At 40.6% G+C, this 19,548-nt stretch overlaps 1 protein-coding gene across 2 annotated transcripts; it reads right to left on the minus strand.

Annotated features, from left to right (window-relative positions):
- Positions 1 to 1,096: 1,096 nt before the first annotated feature.
- On the minus strand, positions 1,097 to 19,188 carry LOC107077072 (reelin domain-containing protein 1-like). Of its 2 annotated transcripts, XM_069188684.1 has the most exons (8): positions 18,767 to 19,188; positions 17,788 to 18,007; positions 13,923 to 14,145; positions 12,643 to 12,800; positions 9,751 to 10,024; positions 8,353 to 8,448; positions 4,444 to 4,507; positions 1,097 to 3,171 (listed from the first exon to the last, which is right to left on the minus strand). In XM_069188684.1, exons 1-8 carry the CDS (start codon positions 18,776 to 18,778, stop codon positions 2,542 to 2,544), a joined length of 1,677 nt encoding a protein of 558 aa, XP_069044785.1. In that variant the 5' UTR covers positions 18,779 to 19,188; the 3' UTR covers positions 1,097 to 2,541. The 2 variants fall into 2 exon arrangements, with proteins under 2 accessions (XP_069044785.1, XP_069044795.1); XM_069188694.1 differs by lacking the exon at positions 8,353 to 8,448.
- Positions 19,189 to 19,548: the final 360 nt, after the last annotated feature.

Consider the following 19,548-nt stretch of genomic DNA (forward strand, 5'->3'; position numbering starts at 1 on the left):
CTGCTACAAATTATTCTAATTTCATTGACATCCATACCCACTTAATTATATATCTATAACAAAAGGTTTCTCTCACAACCGGATTTACTCATCACACAAGTTACAGATGTACAGTACACCAACTGCTTGGCTTTTTACTTTAATACTTGGGACAAGCCTGACCTCTAGTGGGCAATTTTGAAATAATCGAAAGGTTGTTAAGCATTTTTGGGTCCTAAATTGGTTCTGCAAAACTCGTGCTGTTGGCTATAATATTTCAAAAGAATATCTCTGCACTCTTGTGAAATCTGTCCTATCTGTCCTTGTGAAAATCTATTCCTATCAACACCTTAACTGAACAACATTTTATTTACTGTATTATGGCGCGTTTTCAAGAGTTTGGAAACTAAAGACTATTGAAATAGTTGAATGTTCAGTAAGAATAAGGTATATTCACACAAGATACTGTATAGCAAAAGCCACACAAAAAAGAGAATTATCTTGTGGGGGTTGGAGAGGTGTTCAATAGTAATTCAAATTTTAAAAGTTCCTGGTTTCTTTGTACTGACTGGAACAAGGTAAAACATAATCCAAATTATCAAGTATTTCAAAAATAGATTACACATAATAACCTCATGAGTCTAAAGAAGGCTCTCAAGCTCCTAATCTGAGCACACAAATCATTTGTTTTTTTCCTGCTAATATTTTTAGTTAATATTTAACATATACCAAGTAGCCTTTTTAACCACTTAGATATTGTACTAGTACATTTATATTGGAAATTAAAAGATACCTTGTCCATTTTGTTGCGTAACCTACTGTATAGACAGTAATTTAGTTCAAGTAGTGTCAATAAAGATATATAGACACTATACCAAGTGGATAGCAGAAAACTGGAAATGAACCGAGAGAATAACAGACACTTTAAAAAATTAGATTTTTAAGCACAGAATAAGTGCATGTACAGGTCATGCGAAGATTACTGGATGTTCCATAAAATATCTGCAAAGAAAATATTATAAACATGAACACATCAACCCAGATCCTTTGCATTTTAGTAAATTGCAATGTCTTGTTCAATAAAAACAATATTGAAACAATAGCTTTGTGTGTAAATTTTATTCCCAAGGAAAAGGTACAGAAATGAGTAAAATATTGCTGTAACTACAATATAATTATTTGCTGTCTCATTATTTTAAATGGGGAATTAACTTTTTTTCTTCTAACATAATCACTGTATTAGTACAACTCATATAAAACGTTTATGTCCTAAAGTAAATATATTTCATAATATCTAAAATGTACAAATCAGTTACATTTTATAAGATTAGGGTCTAATCTACAAAACTAATGTATAGCATCTCTTTTTCATAAATCTTTTACTAAAGCATGCACACTGTCACCTTCATCCAGTGTATATGACACATTAAGCTGCCATTTATATTTTTTTAATTGACAATTAACACTACTAAATTAGTACAAGCATCACTGGGTCTAAACGTCCATCCATTTTCTATCTGCATGCCTCAGTAAGGTTTGCAGGTGACTATATTTCTTTGGTCTTAAGTGTTAGTGTTTTCCGATTCCCACATAATTCACTTAACAACCGCATTATGTATCCTATATTACGTTTCAGGAAAAAAGAAAGAAAAGTAGTTGTCAGTGGAAAGAACTATTCCAAAGCAAATCTTGTAACTAGTTTTTTTTTACCAGCTCTTTTACCAGCATGAAAGATCAGAAAACACCCCAAAACCACAGCACTGTTAAATGCAAAACATTTCACGAGTGGTGACTGGTAAACTGGGGGCAGGAGCAGTATAAGAGGATTCTGTGGTTGGGCACAGTCTGGGCTCTGCCAAGGTCCCCCTAAACTCACTTGGCGAAACAATTTCTCGCTTGGCCAGTTCTGGCAGGGAGATCACAGCACATCAGAGCTGGCACATCTCTCCAGGTTCAGTGGCTCCCCAGTATGTGATGCACTCTGGGATCCTTGGGGATGAAAAGTACTATAGAAATGCAATTGTATTTGATTTTGCACTTTTAGGCATTGTGACTTACTGTTCAGCACATGAGACCTGTTGGAGGTTTGTTAACTGTAAGATGGGATTCCTAGCTTTTAACAGTCACCTTCAATTTCAATGGTTTGTTCCCAAACATAAACATCTTCTGCCTCTCTGAATTTCTCCGAATGTCAGTACAGTACAGTACATAATATCAAACAAGAGATACTAGCAGTGAGTAAGTATAGTATATTATTGTTGTTTTTGGAACCAGTAGAGAAAACAATAAACATAACACAAAATTAATGTGTGAAAATGTCAGCTTGGAGTTTTGGTTTCAAACAGTGACCAAACAATTCTAATCGATATGGTGTCGTCTGAAAGGAGTTTGCAGGGAGGAGTAAAGTCAAAGTTCCTTCAGGCTCCTGCTCGCCCAGCCTTATCAGCCACCACGGCCTCTGCTGTGCTGTTCTGCAGGTACGGTTGTGACACGTGAAAGGTGTGTACTATTTGGTTTCTGTCGCGCATCTTGTGGTCAAGCCCAGGTGAGTGCTGAGCTCCGTCACTTCCCCACGGGAGTGATGACGTCGTACTCGGCCTCCAGCAGGACAAAGCTGTTCTGCCGGATCTTGCGTACCTGCACCAGGTCCCCGCACTCCTGGACGTGGATAACATTGCTGTCGCGGTCGCTGATGGACACCTCGGTGCGCTTGCGGCAGTACTGGCTGTGCAGGTACCGGAGGCCCGTGGTGACAGCCATGCCCAGTGCGGCTGCACAGCCCAGCAGGATGCCCAGCTCTGCCGGCCCGAGGTGAGGGACTTTCCCCGGCAATCCAGTCTCCCGGGGGCGCCCCTTCTCCCCCGCCACCGACACGTTCCGTACCCGGGACCCCAACGCCGCCGTGCGCAGGAGGGAGTCTGCTGGCGTGGCCTGGGTCGCAGCGCCGGAGAGTGACCGTCTCAGGGCCGGAGAAGGCTTGAGGTGAAGAGAGGCCCAGGTCTCAGGTTCTGCTTGCTCCTGGGGCCTCAGGAGGGCCGTCGGCACCAAAGGCACCTCCCTGTCCGCTGGGGTACCCCTCGGGGCTGGCGATGCGTCTCCAGCAGCAGTGGGGGAGCCCTGCTGGTCCCCGTTCCCCACGTCTGAGCTCAGTGCTGAATGGGCAGAATGTTCTCCCTCCAAGCCCAGCTGAAACTGCACCAGGGACATGTTAATGTTCGTTTCCAAATTCATTTTTGGGAATCCCATGGGAGTTAATTTAGATTCATACCACAGCGGTTCTCCACTACATTGTTTAAAAAGTGCTCATAATAATATTTTAAATCACAATTTTTTTGTGGAATAATTTCTTGCTACAGGTACTTGACTGCCTTACACTGATATATTTCACAAATCTTAGTTTGATCCTAGTTCTTAATGAACAGACCCTTGCTACAATTTGCTCAGAGGAATTTGTGAATTAATATTTAGCTAAAAGCTGTCTTTTCCTCTTTGTTAACTGTGACAGATTGTAACTACCTTGATAATAGTAAAGTAATGGATTCATACAGTGAACAAGCAAATCTGCTTCGAGTACAGTGAGTTCGTCTAATGTGCAGTCTTGTGCAGGCTGCAAGGCTGGGTTGTATTCGGTGCTGTACAATCAGGGAGATTTCATAGTTCTCCAGCAGAGTGAGCCAAACAGCTTAGCTTTGACCATATAATGAGGAGAGGAAAAAATATTTTTGAATAGAGAACTGGAGGCTGTGAGACCAGTTCCAGTGACAGACTAAGCATTTTCCTGATTTAGCAGCTATAGCATTCGTCTTTAATGTCATGGCATACATCCCATTTAATTTGGGCAGCCATCCTTGTAAATAAAGGTTCAATTAAAGCAAGTCATGAAGATAAATTATGACAATAATTCCCAGCTCCACTTTAAAATCAGTGTGCATTAAGATATTAAGTCTTGTCCCATAATATGCAATACAGAAGCAGTAAAATAGTCATTCAAAGTCAAATACAAGCCACTAAATGTTAAGAGCGTGCCGTGATGAGTCATTCTAACTGAAACTTTAAAGGTTTTTTAAAAAATATTTCACGACATTTATTGCACACTTAATATTTCAGGAGTTAATACCTTTTATACTGTTTTGGAATTGTTGTTCATATAAAAGCAAGGGGTATAAAAATCTTCAACCTAATACAGATGCCCTGATAATAGTTATACCCCTGGTTTAGAGAAAGTGCAATGCAATTTTCACAAAGAATATAAGACTTCTTAGTTTTTCCATAAGAACCTGATAGTAGTTATATGAAGTATACTGATATATACTGTGGATTATTTCTACAAGACAGATATATACAGTATTTACTGAAACAGCAAATATGTAAAGCATTCTCAAACGAAGCATATGGACACTACACATTCACACATACTGTATTACAAATAATGTGAATTATCTTTAAGCCAAACTGAAGTCTTACTTCTTCTCTGTTGTTGCAGTTCTTGCACAGTTGGGGCACACTGTACTTGGGGTAGTTTCTTGTCCTGAAGAAAAACATAAGGAAAATGGTCAGGAAACAAGGAAAGAGATTCAGAAGCAGTACTGGCTACTGTATGTATTAGTTTACCCGCTGTTAGACCTCACTGTAACTGCTATTAACAACTGGCCCCAGAGGAGTCTGGCTTGTCCAACACTCTATTAGGCCTGAAGAACACTGAGCAATTCCTGTTGGAGGAGATCCCATGCCACAGCACATTTACCACACAGTAAATTAGCAAGTAATAAGACTTTAAATATAACAGAAAAATGAGGAAAGAAAGCTATATGTTTCTAACTTCCCCTTTGGCAATTTCATCCAATTTATTCCTATTTTAAAGCTACGTGTACATTTCTTTAGAATAGGCTGGTGTTGCAATTTTTAACAATATCAAGTCACCTGGGAAATGGACCATGGTGCAGGAGTGTGTGTGGCACTCCACATGAAAGGGTTAGAAAAGGACCTGCTCTATGGCTTCGGAAGGGATTGTGTCCGTATGGGAAATGGTTTGAGGTCATCAAACCCAGGTTACATCTTTTGATCGAATCATAATTCTTGGAATATTGTTAAATTTTGCATTATATGTTCTCAGAAATTACTTCAACTCTGGTTATTCCTGCCTTTTCTTTTTTTTTTTAAAAGTGACTTTTTCTACATTTAATAACACAGCGATCACAGCCTGTTCTCTGCATGTGGAATCGCAGAGAAGCTATGTTTCTCCTTTTTTTGCATTTTTTTACTTTATATTAATTTAAGTTTGTACTTCTTCATTGTTACAAAATGTGGTTTGCTTAGAAACTGTCAGGTGACATATTCTTCAGGAGGCTATGGTGTCACAGTCAAAACATTGTGCTTATCAGCAAGGAATTAACCACTGCTTATTCCTAAAATGTATACAGCCTATTAAAAGTTGATCAAACTAATTTCTCTTCAGGATTATTGCTTGTATCATGGTGTACATTACACCATCAGTCAAGGTCTATTCATTCATTGTGCACAGAGCTGTTTCAGCAAATCCATTTTGTATCACATAATAATAAATGTCTTTCACCTAAAAAAAGCCATGCCGACAGACTTCACTGTTGTAAAGTACTGGGTATTCAAGTATCTTAATCATTTGATGTATTGTCAAACCAACATGTAATTAATGACATCCAAGAATGAGATGCTTTGTGAATGGTTATTGAGTACAGTAGGGTCTCGACATCTGCAAATTTAACAATGGTTCCGTGAACCACGGTCTGACGGGGTTTTGGATGGAAGAAGAGAAGAATGGGACGAAACCAAGCCAGAGGTTAAGCCTGCGCCACAGACTGGGATTGTGAGACCAATCTATAAGTGGATGAGTGAGCCTCTCTCTGCCCAATGCTCAAGACCTCATGCCAATGAGTGCTTTAACGATCATATAAGGGAGGGTTACTTATGTCTTTTAACCATAATCATATTACAAACCCAAACAGATTGTGCAACAATATTGGTACAGGCTTGGTTACATAGTATGCAAAGTTTGTTCTTTATAGCAGTACTCTGCACAAATGTAAAGACCTCTACTGTAATAAGTTTTGGCTTAGACAGAGGAGTTAAGCAAGGAGCAGCAGGCAAAGGTGGAAATGGGGTAGAGGCAGGTTGAATGCAAAAGTTGTGAGAAGAGGGGTGTGCAAGAGTTATATATATAAAGCACACGTTGGTAATGATTGTGATTTAAAGCAGCTGGGTGAGTTTGACTTGTCTTTTCTTTACCCTTCCTAATGTCAGTTAAGAACTTTCACTCCATGAAGAATAACAAATCCAAGAATAAGATATATTGTGAATGCTTATTGAGTATTTTAAGTATAATACGTTTTTGCTTCACCTGCTAGATATAGGATGTGGAAGCTGGGACACCAAAAATCAAGCAAGTTGACCCCAAATCCACCAATTGCTTAAACAGAGAGGTGGGAGCAGGCACTAGGAGAACGCAGCGTTTTCAAGAGAGCGTATGACATGCAAGCATCAGAACTGCTGAGAAGCACCAATTCAAAATGAGTGGCAACAATATTTCTGTGGAGAATATAGATTTTTGTTCAAATTTCACAGAGATGGAAGTCAGGACAGGGTGAGGCCTTTCTCATTAACAAAGAGAGAAGTTAAAATCTAGAAAGAATGTAATCAATATTATTTAACAATGAACAAGTAATAGGTTTATTCCATGCTGAAAAGAGAAGAGAAAAAACAGTTTTGGCTGTGAAACACAACGTGAGGGCTCACACCTGAAGAAGGCTTCACAGCCAAAATGTTGTGTATTTAGCATTCTCTTTTGGAATAAACCAAAGCATCTCAGCATAGAATAAACCTCTTACTTGTTCCTTTGTAGACTATGCATGCTGACGTAGCTATTCACCTGAAATCTTATTTAAATATAGGTTAAATTGAGAGTGGCATTTAAGAACTGCCTTTTGTTTCAAATTGAGACCCCCAAAGAAAGGCAACGATGATTCAGTATACTTCACAAAAGGAAAATGTCAATGGTAGGACACCTGTTTACTGAGCCAAATGTATGACATGGTGCCAAGGAATTGTCTTTAGGAAGAACCCAAGGAGGAAGACATCAAAGTCCTGGGCCCATGGACAGAGACAGAGGTAGCACATTAGTAGACATTAGTAGGACGCCTGCTGACTGAAGCATGAGTCAGGGGTAGGACACCTCAGTAACCAAGGCAATGGCGTCTGAAGCAGTAGTAGTAGCTGTGAGATTGGAAACGTGGGCCGAGAGCTCCAAAGATGTTGCAATTGGGCCATGTTGGTTGCTAGGAATAGAAGCAAAAGAGAGTGGAGGGGAAGCAGAGGGGTTAAATTAATTACAGAAAAGAGAGGAAAGTGGAAACAGCCAGGATAATAAACCAAAAGCAAGAAATAACAAAAAGAGACAGTGAAGAGGGAATACTAAGAGAAACAGAAATAGGGGGACAAGGTTGAATGGAAGGTCCTGGGGGTCATAGTAGGGGCAAGCCAAGTGTCATCTTGATAACTGGAGTCTAGCTGAGTGCTGGGCGACATCATCACTGGAGGTGGAAGTATTTGTATGCTGGATGACTGAGCTTACTTGTTATGGGCCCCAGAGAGGGTGAGAGAAATAAATTGTGTTTTCTTTTCTGAAGGGAATGCCATGAATGCAGAGAGTTCTTTGCAACCTTCAGTACCTAGAGTCCAGTCTTTGATATAGTGAGACTGCAGTAATGGGAGATGTGGGAGTGCAGGAAGACAAAACAGTGAGCTGATTCTTAAGAATTCTTTGAGATTCATGGGCAAGTCAGAAAGCTCTTTGTTGGAACAGCAGGTCTAGAGTTCCATAGTTGGGAGGGATATTTTTAAAAAGGACAAGCACTGAATTTCTTTCCTCCTGTCTCACTTTGTTTTGTTTGTTCAGTCTGAGAAGTTGTGCAGACACATGTAGAAGTTCTCTTTTCGTTCTGTCTTTTTGGTTGTTTAATTTGTTCATTTTTGGTTTATTCAATCTAAATCTTAATATGTTGAATAATACTTTACTTTGGAACAATAAGTTGAATATTTTTTTCCTTCCTTCTGTTTTTTGGAGCACTTGTAGCTGTATTTGTTATGATTTGGAGCATAGTCTAAGCATTGATGAACTGTAGATGAAACAACAATTGAGCAACAAAAATGCAAGAAGAGGTGTTAGCGTGAGATTAATATACAGAGGAAATTGCCATTGATTGTGATTTGAAACTGGTGGGTGAGATTGGCTTATCTAATATTATCCTTTCCAAACATCAGTTAAAAACTTCCATTTGTTCAACCTTAAAAAGTGCCAGCTGAAGAATGATAGAGGATACTTCTATCCTGTGGACTCTTTACCTTCCAATGTAGTTTTCTAGCCCCATTAATGTTCTTATATCCATGAATTTGTACATTTTCTTTTTAAAATCTTGCTGGTACATTGACCAGTTGATGCTGTTGACAGAGTGACAAAGAAACAGGATTGCTTAGAGAACCGTTTAACAATGTTTTTTATTCTTCTCAAGTTGACCTAATTAAATAGTTTTGACATGCATTTCTGTACTATTATGTCTGTTGTACAAGGTGATCTTAATGACAAGCATACATATTTCTATTGTATTTAGAGTACCTGTACTAATGTAAATCTAAATGTTCATACACCTGTCGGACAAGATGCCCTGACGAGCCCCAGTGCTCCTGTATGAGCACCCTCAATCACCACAGCGCATTCCACATGTGCAAGGAGTTCATCAGGGCCATCGCTAACAAGATCAGGCCGGGCTTATCAACCTCGTTAAGAACCTTGCACACTATTAAAAGTGTTCTGACATTGAGTTGACTAAGAAGAGTGTGTGTTTGTTCTTTGTTTTTAGGTTTTCCAGGAGTTACTTTATAGTTACTTTATAGTTTTTTTCCCCCATTCACAGCCTTCCGTTGCAACGCTACCACTCAATAACTATCTATCATCCCCTCCTGTCTCCAGCACAGATCTGACTGCTTCTACTGCGCATCTCAGCTGCCTGCTGTTTTCACCCAATCACATAATAAACTCAGTAATCTTCACCGCTAATTGGACTCTGAGGCCAATTATTCCGCTGTGCCCTTTCTTTCCACCTACGGTCCTGGCGTAACAGAAATGTCTTTCCTTCATTTTGATTTTGCTATCGCTGTGAAGTCCATCTGATAGCTTCTCAAAACAATATGGTAATACTTCTGTATCTGTGCTTAGACGAAGTATATTTTATTGGCTTAACAATGAAAGAGACTTATTAAAAAAATCTAATTCCAGTGAAATGAAAGAACTTTGTTTTGAAAGAAGACAGAGACTTCATCTCTGTAAACAGGTTAAAATGAAAAATTCAATTTGCTGAGCAAGAAAATAGCTTGACCTCTTAATCTGTTGTCTGCTGTCAAATAAACGTACATTATGCAGAAAATATTCTCAGTCTGGTTTCTTTGAAGCTCCATTACAAATGTAGGTCATTTTAGGGGGTAATTTTCATTTTTTTTCGGGGGAGGCCTGTGTTTAAAAAGGCTGTAATGATGTTTTGTGTCTACCCCAGCTACAGTATGATGTACTGTACAGTAAACAAGTAGGGTAGACACTGCACTTGGAAGCATTTTAGAAACACTGCAATATTCATCTCCAGCAATAGCCAAAGATGCTACCACAGCAGTTTCTGTCTCAAAAATAATGATTCAGCCTCTGAGTCCTGTCAATGAGGTGCTGCCGACTGGAGCTTTAACAGAACATACCAGTTGAATCCAGGGAGTAGGGAGGGCCTTGTTGGCTGCTGTGTGCGGTGTGTTAGATGGAGTTCCCCTGTTGCCCTGGGAGACAGTGAAACCAGCGTAAGAGGGCTGCCAAGCTCCTCTCCCAGAGACCCAGAGGGCGTTGTCTCTCTGGGCTCTCCTGCACTCCTGTCCTCAGGATCTGCACTGAGGGTCTGTGGGCTTAGTTCTGTGGCAGCCTTTATCACTTCGGTGGTGGTGGTGGGCCCATTGGTGATGTGGACTCCAGGAGCAGAAGCTTTGGACAGGAAACACAGGGAAAAAAACATTTACTGTACTTCAAAACAGGTCAGCATCAACTGTAACAGCACCTGCTGTTAAGAGACACGGAATGTGATTGCGAACCAGTGCTACTGTGTATAAAATACTCAATTTAATATAATTTTAAGTTATTTATCAAAACATTTTATTAGATCAGTTTCTTTTTTGCTATATTAACTCTTATGGAGAAAAAAAGGGAAAAATACTCCTTACCCTTCCCTAAGGTTTCAAGCTGCAGCCTTAACTACCACTTACTGTACATGTCTCCGCTAAGTGTGTGATGACTTATGTCAGAATGTCAGCTGAGACTGGGACAGGGACAGATTAAGATGGAGTCTTTACTGGCACTGCTGAAGAAGGGCACAGGCCAGACATCATCAAGGGGTTACATGTAGAAATATTTGTCCTACATCTGACAGCAGCATTCCAAGAGCAATGCTTCAAATTCTCTGTGGAAACGCTGGACAATCTTCAATTCCTTACTTACTGTGTACAGTAAAACATACTCTCCAAAACACCTTAAACACAGAAAAAGTGAAGATGAACAAATGTGCAGCAACTTTTAACTGTTTAAATAACCAAATTACATGAGATATTTTTCTGTTTATTTTCCAGGATTGTTTTCACTTTCGCATGGCATTATAAATCTTACTTTAAGCTGCCACCTTGAAGATAAAGCAGAGTTGTGGAGGGGCTATGGGAATAAACAGTATACTCTATGTAATCCATCCATTTTCTAACACATCATCCAGTACAGGGTTGCTGCGCAGCTAGAGCCTATCCAGGCAATCAGCTGGGACCAGGCGGGATTCACTTTGGACAGGACACCAGTCCAATGCAGGGCGCACACAGACACAGACACATACATCCACACACTCACACCCAAGCCAGTTTTCCCAGAAGCCAATTACTGTAACTACCAGTATGTATTTGGACTGTGGGAGGAACTCAGAACACCCAGAGAAAACCCATACAAACACCAAGAGAGCCAAAAGCTCCATGCAGATAGCATTCCAAGTCCAGAACTGAGCCCAGGGTCCCAGCACTATGAGGCAGAAATGCTAACCGCTAGACCACTATGTCACCCTACTGTATATATATATACTGTATCATTTTTACTTGAAAATTCTAGCTTTGTGAAACTTTGGCACTGACAAAACAGTTTAATATTGATTAAATGCATCTACTGTATGTGAATAAGAGTTTTTAAATGTTCTTTCTCCGTTCTTATTTATATTGTTCTATACTGCATGTTTATTTTGAGTTATACAGGAACCTTAAAACCACACACTTAAAATCAAAATGAGGTAAGCCTCTACAGCACATTAGATCAAAGAAAGAAATTGTAAAGAAACTTTTAACTATGCCTATGTACATCAATTTTAAATCCCCTTATAATTATTTTGTTTGACAGTGTCATTTTAAAATGATTTATTTACAAGAATTGTATCACCCTGGTCTAATAAATTTTTCATTTTAAAAATTGGCTTCAAACATAATTTTGTGTAAAGGACACAGCACATTGGGTGTGGGAATTGCTGTTGGGCTAAAATGACAGAACTTGATGTCTCCAGATAGATCATGTTATTTATTACAGCCCAGTAAAACAACATATCCAGGTCAATTAGAATTAAAGAGAGCAGGGGGGCCAAGCTTGATCTGGAGTCTTTCGTGTAATACCACATGTTACCACCCGGGGGCGAAAGCGAATACTTGGAGAAGTTTCACTCCGCTCGTTTTCATTTTTCCTTAGTGCAGTTAACTTCACCTTTTCGAATTTCGAATAGACAGAAGTGTATTTCGCCTTTTTTGTAAACAGCTATTGTCTCATAATTAAAAATTCAAAATCTAGTAAAAATTCGTCTAATTTCCCAAATGACTTGAAGACAGTTTAAGTTAATGTAGTATTTTGACAGCAACCTTTGCTTATTGTATGTGTGAGGCTTATTTAAGTAAAGGATACGTACTATATGCCGCATCTGAAATAAGCTCCTGTAGATTATTGTAACAATTCATTACAAGTTTAATAAGATGTTGACTATTTTTTTACAACAGCAGGTTAATATATATATGTTTCTGAAAAATAAATACGAGACAGCCCTTTCTCGTATGTAGACTCGTATTTATGCATTATAATGAGGACAGTGCTTCTGCGTGATCTCTGTGTAAACTTGTAAATGTAAGCCGTAAACCTGTGATGTAATATACACCTTACTTATACATGTGATGCATTATACAATGTATGTGTCCAGGCTCCAATGTCACAATTTAATTTAATGTACTTTTTATAGGAATTATGTCTTTGTTCCAAAGGCACTCCCTGTCTCCCCTAATGGCCCCAACATGCAACTTAAATCTATCACATTGCTGGCTTTCCTAATTGTATTTATCACCCTGCCAGCCTCTGGGACAGCATCCAGCATTGTTGTATGTGAAAAGCATACTTATGACCTCTTTATCACTTCAGGCTCACTCAAGCTTTAGCATTCCTGCCTTGGTCCAGCCAAAGAGCAGTTTACCTCGGGAGTTAAGAGTAGTCTGTGCCACAGCTCTGCCCAGCGAGTGGAACTGTTTTGAAAATATACATATCTGTACCTGTGCTCGTCATGTTGATGTCAAATGCCAGTCCAGATGGTGCGATCTCCTGTCCAGCAACAGCAACCACGGGTGTGAAGTTAGCCGGAGTCTGATCGTGCACGACGGCTGACTCAATCCGGGCCCAGTAAGTAAAGTATGACTGCACAACTGTTATGCTGGAGAAGAAAAATAAAGAAAACAGTACATAGTCTAAAGGAGGAACATGAAATTGAACAGGAGAACGCAATAATAATACAGGATATTCCCATTCATTTCACCTCTGGCCTTTTCCAGGTTTAGATCAAAACTGAATACAACTTTTTTTTCAGTTTTTATAAATGCTAGGAGCTAAAACAGACACAGAAGGTTATTTAAAAAAAATCCAAGTTAAGTGTTTTCACAGTAAGTGCCCCTCTTTGAGTGTGATGGTGTTTCATCTAGGCCAGGTCTACAGATCCACCTTAGCAGAAAGCATTTTCTTTTGTGTGTTCACCTCCCTGTTTAAAAGCATATTAATCCTGCCTGGGCTTTTGCAAAGAGCTTGCTGTCTGCTTGATTTACACATCTGAACTTTCAATATGAAACAGTGGCAAAGCCATTTGAGCAACAACAGGTTTACAAGTTGCAGAGATGGGGTATTGGATTCAATCATCCTGCCGTTTAAATCAATAGTACTTAACACTGACCTCTTAAATCTAATTTCATTTAAAGACTTTATTCCATAAGCAAGGCTTTAATGTTTTCTTTGAACCACTGCCAGTATAGTTAACAGGAAAAACTTGTAGGGGAATGAAAACACTCTCATGGAGCTCATCAGGTCTTTCGTGGTGATCAAGGTTTGTTCTGGAGCTGCTCGCCCAGTGGGGTTATAAACCCTGGTACTGAAAACCCTTAATTCATGCCATACCATTAACAAGGATTAGAATATAATGCATGACATATAATTACAATGCTTCTTGGTTGCTGACCATGGAGTGATGTCTCAAACCAAACCAGGTTAATCTAGTCGTAAGAGAAGTTCCTATGTTGAATTTGGAAAGGATCCAACCAAATCAGTGGTTTAGTCCTTTTTCCCTCTTTTTATGGCCCTGTAGTGAGATTGCACAGAAACACTGTGGTGCTGTAAGCCCAAGGCACAGACATATTGAGCAAGTGTAGATTTGTCTGGAAATCTTGCTCATCTGGGAATTTTCAGAAATGAGGATGCAGACCCCTGCTTGATTCAGCACCCTCTGAGACAACACCTCCCTCACTGAAGGGGTTGTTTCCCAGTATCCCGCTGAGTGTCGAACCCTTACAAGAAGCGCACGTCTCCAGCGGGGCGGTCAGGCGCCCGCCAGACGAAGGAGAGGTTCCTCTTGAGCTGTTTGTCTGAGTGGGTGACGGTGTCCCCCTCCTCCTCGCAGCGCAGCCGCTTGGAGCCGTGCGGGATGAGGATGAAGGTGCCGGCGATGCGGTCGTCAGTCACTCGCCGCGCCTGCAGCAGGAAGCCCATGAAGTCCCGAGTGCTCCTCACTGCCACTGCAGAGGCAACAGCACACTGTTACTCACCCTGGGACAGCCTGATCAAATACCCACCTCACTCCACTGCAGGGGCAACAGCACACTGTTACTCACCCTGGGACAGGCTGATCAAATACCCACCTCACTCCACTGCAGGGGCAACAGCACACTGTTACTCACCCTGGGACAGCCTGATCAAATACCCACCTCACTCCACTGCAGGGGCAACAGCACACTGTTACTCACCCTGGGACAGCCTGATCAAATACCCACCTCACTCCACTGCAGGGGCAACAGCACACTGTTACTCACCCTGGGACAGCCTGATCAAATACCCACCTCACTCCACTGCAGGGGCAACAGCACACTGTTACTCACCCTGGGACAGCCTGATCAAATACCCACCTCACTCCACTGCAGGGGCAACAGCACACTGTTACTCACATTCACATCTGTTTGAAACATTTACACTGGCAGTCACAATCACGGGAGAACCCAGACAAGTTGAGAGAAATGCAAAAGTGTAAGTGTGAGTCTGAGTGTACTACTGATTCATATGCAATATTACAGTTTCTTTACAAATAGCTTCTATTTTTTCCAGCAACAAAAATAACTAAACCTTCACACTACCACCTCCATGATTTGCTGCGGGCAAAACAAAGGCATTTAGAATAGGTTATCATGACTCCAACGAAGGATAACTATCTCCTTGATAACTATCATGATAACATGATAACTATCTCCATCTCCAAGGAAGGAGAATAAGAGTGATAATTCTGTATCCTTTACTATCCATCACAAACAAGCATATCCTGTGAGGGAAACTGAAAGGAGTCCATATCTGTAGCATGATGGAGCACAGATACTTAAAAAGGGAGAGCTTTCTGAACTTAAGTAGCCTTGGCAGAAGAGAAATGGAATTATTCTGAAGTGTCAAGGGACAGAAAAATCACCCTTTGAGAAGCTGACATGGAGAGAACTGCAGCTTGAAAACCTTTGCTTTCAGAAATCCAAAATACCAAGAACAGCCTCATCCTTATTGTTCTGAGTCCTCTCTTCCGCTGCTGCACTGAAAGCCTCTTGAGATAATGTCCATCTTTCTACTGCTGCAGAAACATCACCTGCATCTGCTGCAAGGTTTCCCTCTCCTGAAACACTGCCTGGAGAGAAGATTATGCCAAAGAACCTAACATTGGTTTTTAGAAGAGTTTGGGTTTTCTTACTCCACCTCTTCTATTCACGAACATCAACAGTAGAGAGCATTTCGGAAAACCCCTGGGTGCTCCACGAGGTTGAACTGCAGTCCGTCGACAGCAGCCTTCATGAAACCAAACTGATTTCTCTGCTCATTTCATTTGAGACACACGTGTTCACCACATTCAAATGTCTACAAAATCTTATTACAGCAGGTCACAAGGCACTTTCTGATGCTTGACACCAGTGACATTGTAGCTAATACTTTATCAGGTAATATATCCTTTTGCACAACATTTTATTAATGAACAATGTGTAACTTTGCATTATATAGCCACGATGTCCTTTATTTCCATATTACTTTCCCATAGCATTCCTCTTTTGGACTCTGAATCTGTAATAAATGTCTCAGTACCCCCATAACCTGTCATCTGATGGTGAAACTTTTGCCTCTTGTACAAACAGGAATTTTCTGTAGGGAAACCGGCCGCAGACAACATTTAGCGTGATGCAGTTGTGGCATTTTGTAGTCGCATGTGGAAACACGTGCTCTGTATGAACGACTGCTGCATGTACTCTGTAGGAGTCATTGCTTTTGTCTCCATTGATGAAAAAGGCAGTCGCATTGGGAGGCCTTACAGGAGCGCTTGGTATGTCCGCCACTGTCTGTCTCCAGTCTGACTGCCTTTACAGTTCTCACAGATCACTCCACCCCTCCGCTCGGCAAAAAATAATGTATACCTGAAGCCACGGTGGAACAGCCCTATTATTCACACAAGGGCAACCCGTTAACAAACACAGAAGCACCAGAAGCAAAAAAGAGTCTCCAGCACAGCTCTGGAGAACTATCTGAGGGTGTTCTGTACGCCACCCTTCACTAGCCATGCTTGTGGAGCTGCCTGTTAAACTTTCAGGGGATATTAAACAGCAATGTGCAGACAATGCCCCTTATCAACGGGAATCAGTGGAGTGCAACAACGTTCAGCGCCTCCCGCGCCACAAAGGTCATTTCACAAGTTCTCCACAGCTCATTAATTCAGCTTATTAGTTCAAACTAATGGCCTCGAACCAGACATATCAAAGCTATAATTTCAGCCACATCACATCAGACAGTCAGCTGGGTGATCAAGAGCTCTACAAAACCTTGCAAGAGGGCTGTGAAATTTAGGCATGTAGGGTCTCCCCCCCACCCCCACCCCAACAGCCAGTTGGATTTTCAGGTGCACCTCATTTCTAAAAGGTCAGGCACGTGCGGTACCCACCATCCTGAAGGGCATTTCCTTTAAAATCATCTCTCTTAATACAACAAGCAGTTTCAGATTGCATTCCATAAGCAAGATAAATCACCACTCCTGTGCCCTGTGCTTGGAATAGCTCCTCTCAGATAGGAAGGTCATAGGCTACATTCTTGGCCAAGGTTGGCTGTACGTTAGTCTAAATTGAGTTCTTTGAGCAGGCTAGACAGCAGTCCTGACAAGCAGGGTATCTAACTTTATTAGCATCAAACACTCCAGGGAGCCACATATGGTTTGTTCATTTTGAGAAGAAACCTTTATTTTGCTATCATTTTTATTTATTTATGTCTTGTATAACACTGCTCTTAGTACAGTATAATTCAGATGGGGATGCTGCAGTACCTGAAGGTCTACCTAAACAAAGCAAGCTCGAGGCATAAATCCATCCAGAAACAGGCCCCCAGGGGAGATGGTGAGCCCCTTGATTAAATACTACAAAGAGGAGAGCGCAAAGACATCTCCTTCTACAGAAGACAGAGGAAAATTAGAATTAAATTGCTTCACATACAGTTACTCTCCATTTCAAAATCGAGTTCTGTGCACCACACGCTGGAAAAGGAGTGCCTGCTCTGTATGTACTGTTGTGTTTCACTTTCCTTTAGGAAACACTGGACTGTGACAATGTTTTTTTCAAATAAAAAAAGTATACCTAGCCCATTGATTATTCCAGAAAATGTGAAAACCAAAGTGTTGCAAATACTAGGAGCTTAAGCATTTAACTTAAAAGTTGGAAAAAGACTAAAGCAAAAAAGCCAAACCAGCCAAGTAAGAGAAAGATAGATCAAGACATGCTTACCAAATGAATAGAGATATGAAATTCACTGTAAACCTGGATTCACTGTCATGGTACTGTACATGAGGAGCTTTCTTAATCAAAAAAGCAATTAAAGTTTTGGTCATACTGTAGGTTTTACTGTTTTTTTCCATGTATTAAATAATAAATGTATTAATTTTCTAGCGCAGACACATTGATAGTAGTTCTTTTAACATCTAATGCCATAAAACAATTTTTAACAAAATGTCTGTCAAGCAAAAGAGCTGGAAGAGCTAGAAAAATGCCCTACACCTCCTCAACAGATCAAAAGTCTTGGCATGAAGTACCAGACCAAATCTCCGTTTGCATTTCACCCCTAATCACTTCCAACAACAGTTAGGAAGAGTGGCAACATACCAGGCACGGTGCCCCCAGGATGGTAGGAGACAGCCTCTGTTTGCAGGGTGATGTAGTTGTTGTGTGGGTCCTGGGGCTGGGCGCTGATGTGCCTGGGCTTCATGTCCATGCAGGCAGAGGGGTTTGCTCCATGGGAAAAGCTCCATGTGCAGGAGACCAGGCTCAGAGCAACCCCCACCAGGAGAAGCTGCTTTGAGCCACTTTCTGCCCTCTTGAAAGTCTTCATAAATCACACAAGGGTCAAGGGGGTTAGACATACACAAGACATCTCTTCTACCACTCCCAAGAGGAAAGCTGAGCCTAACATCAGCAGTCACAAGCTTATCTTTGAGAAATAGTTGCAAACTTCTGACAGGACGATATCACCATCACAGAGCAGATAGGATTATTTTTTACAATCCTTTAATTCTTACTAGGTGACCTTGCCCATAATCACAACCGAGAAATGTAGAAAAGTGACAGTTAATTTCAGTTTTCTAATTTTTTCAAAATGATACTTGAGAAAGTACAAAAGAAATAATAATTCCCCATTATCTGGGTATGTCATCACTCAGAAACAGCTAAATGAAGACTAAAAGTCTTTAGTAATATATTCAAAGAACACCACACAGCAAGAGTCAAGGGTACGAATTATTCAATAAGTAATGAACCAGAGAAGTTTAATCAGTGAAAATATATATTCTTTTCAAATGTGCAGAGTTCTTGACTTAAAAATATTTTATAAGAAATCTAATTTTTTCATTCTAATACAGAATATTTTTACATATATTTTACATTGACGGTTTTATAAAGGCTGTTCATTCTGAATTTCAAAATACAACTGCACCCCAACCAACATTACACCAACAGTAAAAGTCAAACAGAACCATCATACAAACAATGTTCGGGACTAAGCTTACACAAATGTAAAAGTTTACTGATATTTCATCACTGAATCTTTATTTTCCCTTTTATTTGTACGTCAATTAAATGTGCTTACCTTTACATGCATTTTAGTCTAGTTTGATGCCAGAGGTGGCCATGTGGAAAGTATGTCCAAAATAATCCCAAATGATACATCCTGGAGAAGATGTAGCTCGGCTCTCCCTCTCTCTAATAGGAAGTGCAGCAGCTGTTGCTAAACACCTCCAGGAACTTTCTGCCATCTCATCCTCCTTCTTTAATCGCATTACTCCTCGGCCTCTCTCTCACCTCACAGCCCCCTGGCTCTCTCTCTCTTCCTCTCTCTTGCTGTTGCCTTTGCCATGTAAATAATGGGGAAGTCTCTATTTCTGTGAGGGGATCATCTGGGGAGCACTTTATCCTACCTCAGCTGGAGCTCCTCATTGTTCTTTTCCTGAGACGTGAGTGGACTCCTGAACAAAGCCATTCCGCTCCATTGAGCTCACAGGACTAACCACCAAACATCATGGGAACCTTAAGCACTTTTGCGTAAGTTTGTTGTTTGGGAAGTTTGGTCTTCTCTCGTCAATGTCGTCCAAACGTATTTGCATGACTGCAGATCCACTGCGACAGCCTTTCAGGTCGAAGATGCTATCCAAAAAATCAATAGCTTCTATGGAAACACATCACGGAACTGTTGATGCTTTTAGTTCTAATGAATAAAACTTTTTTTAAACAAAAATAATGTACCCAAAATGTTTAAAAGGAATTTTTAAGACAAACAGATTCAAAACCCAGTGGCTCCTTTCTAGTGAGCAGTGACACTGGATGACACAGCACAAGAAGGCTAATATCTACCAGAGCGCGTCGTCTGTGGGA

Source organism: Lepisosteus oculatus, chromosome 1 (assembly GCF_040954835.1).
Source record: "Lepisosteus oculatus isolate fLepOcu1 chromosome 1, fLepOcu1.hap2, whole genome shotgun sequence".
Lineage (NCBI taxonomy): Eukaryota > Metazoa > Chordata > Actinopteri > Semionotiformes > Lepisosteidae > Lepisosteus > Lepisosteus oculatus.

What these genes read in the sequence shown, in the direction of transcription:
- LOC107077072 (XM_069188684.1), bottom strand. An exon ending in GCTGGAGACGTGCGCTTCTT is followed by an intron (nt 12,801 to 13,922) that starts GTAAGGGTTCGA and finishes TTTCTTCTCCAG; the next exon opens with CATAACAGTTGTGCAGTCAT. An exon ending in CTAGAAAACTACATTGGAAG is followed by an intron (nt 4,508 to 8,352) that starts GTAAAGAGTCCA and finishes GTTTTTCTTCAG; the next exon opens with GACAAGAAACTACCCCAAGT.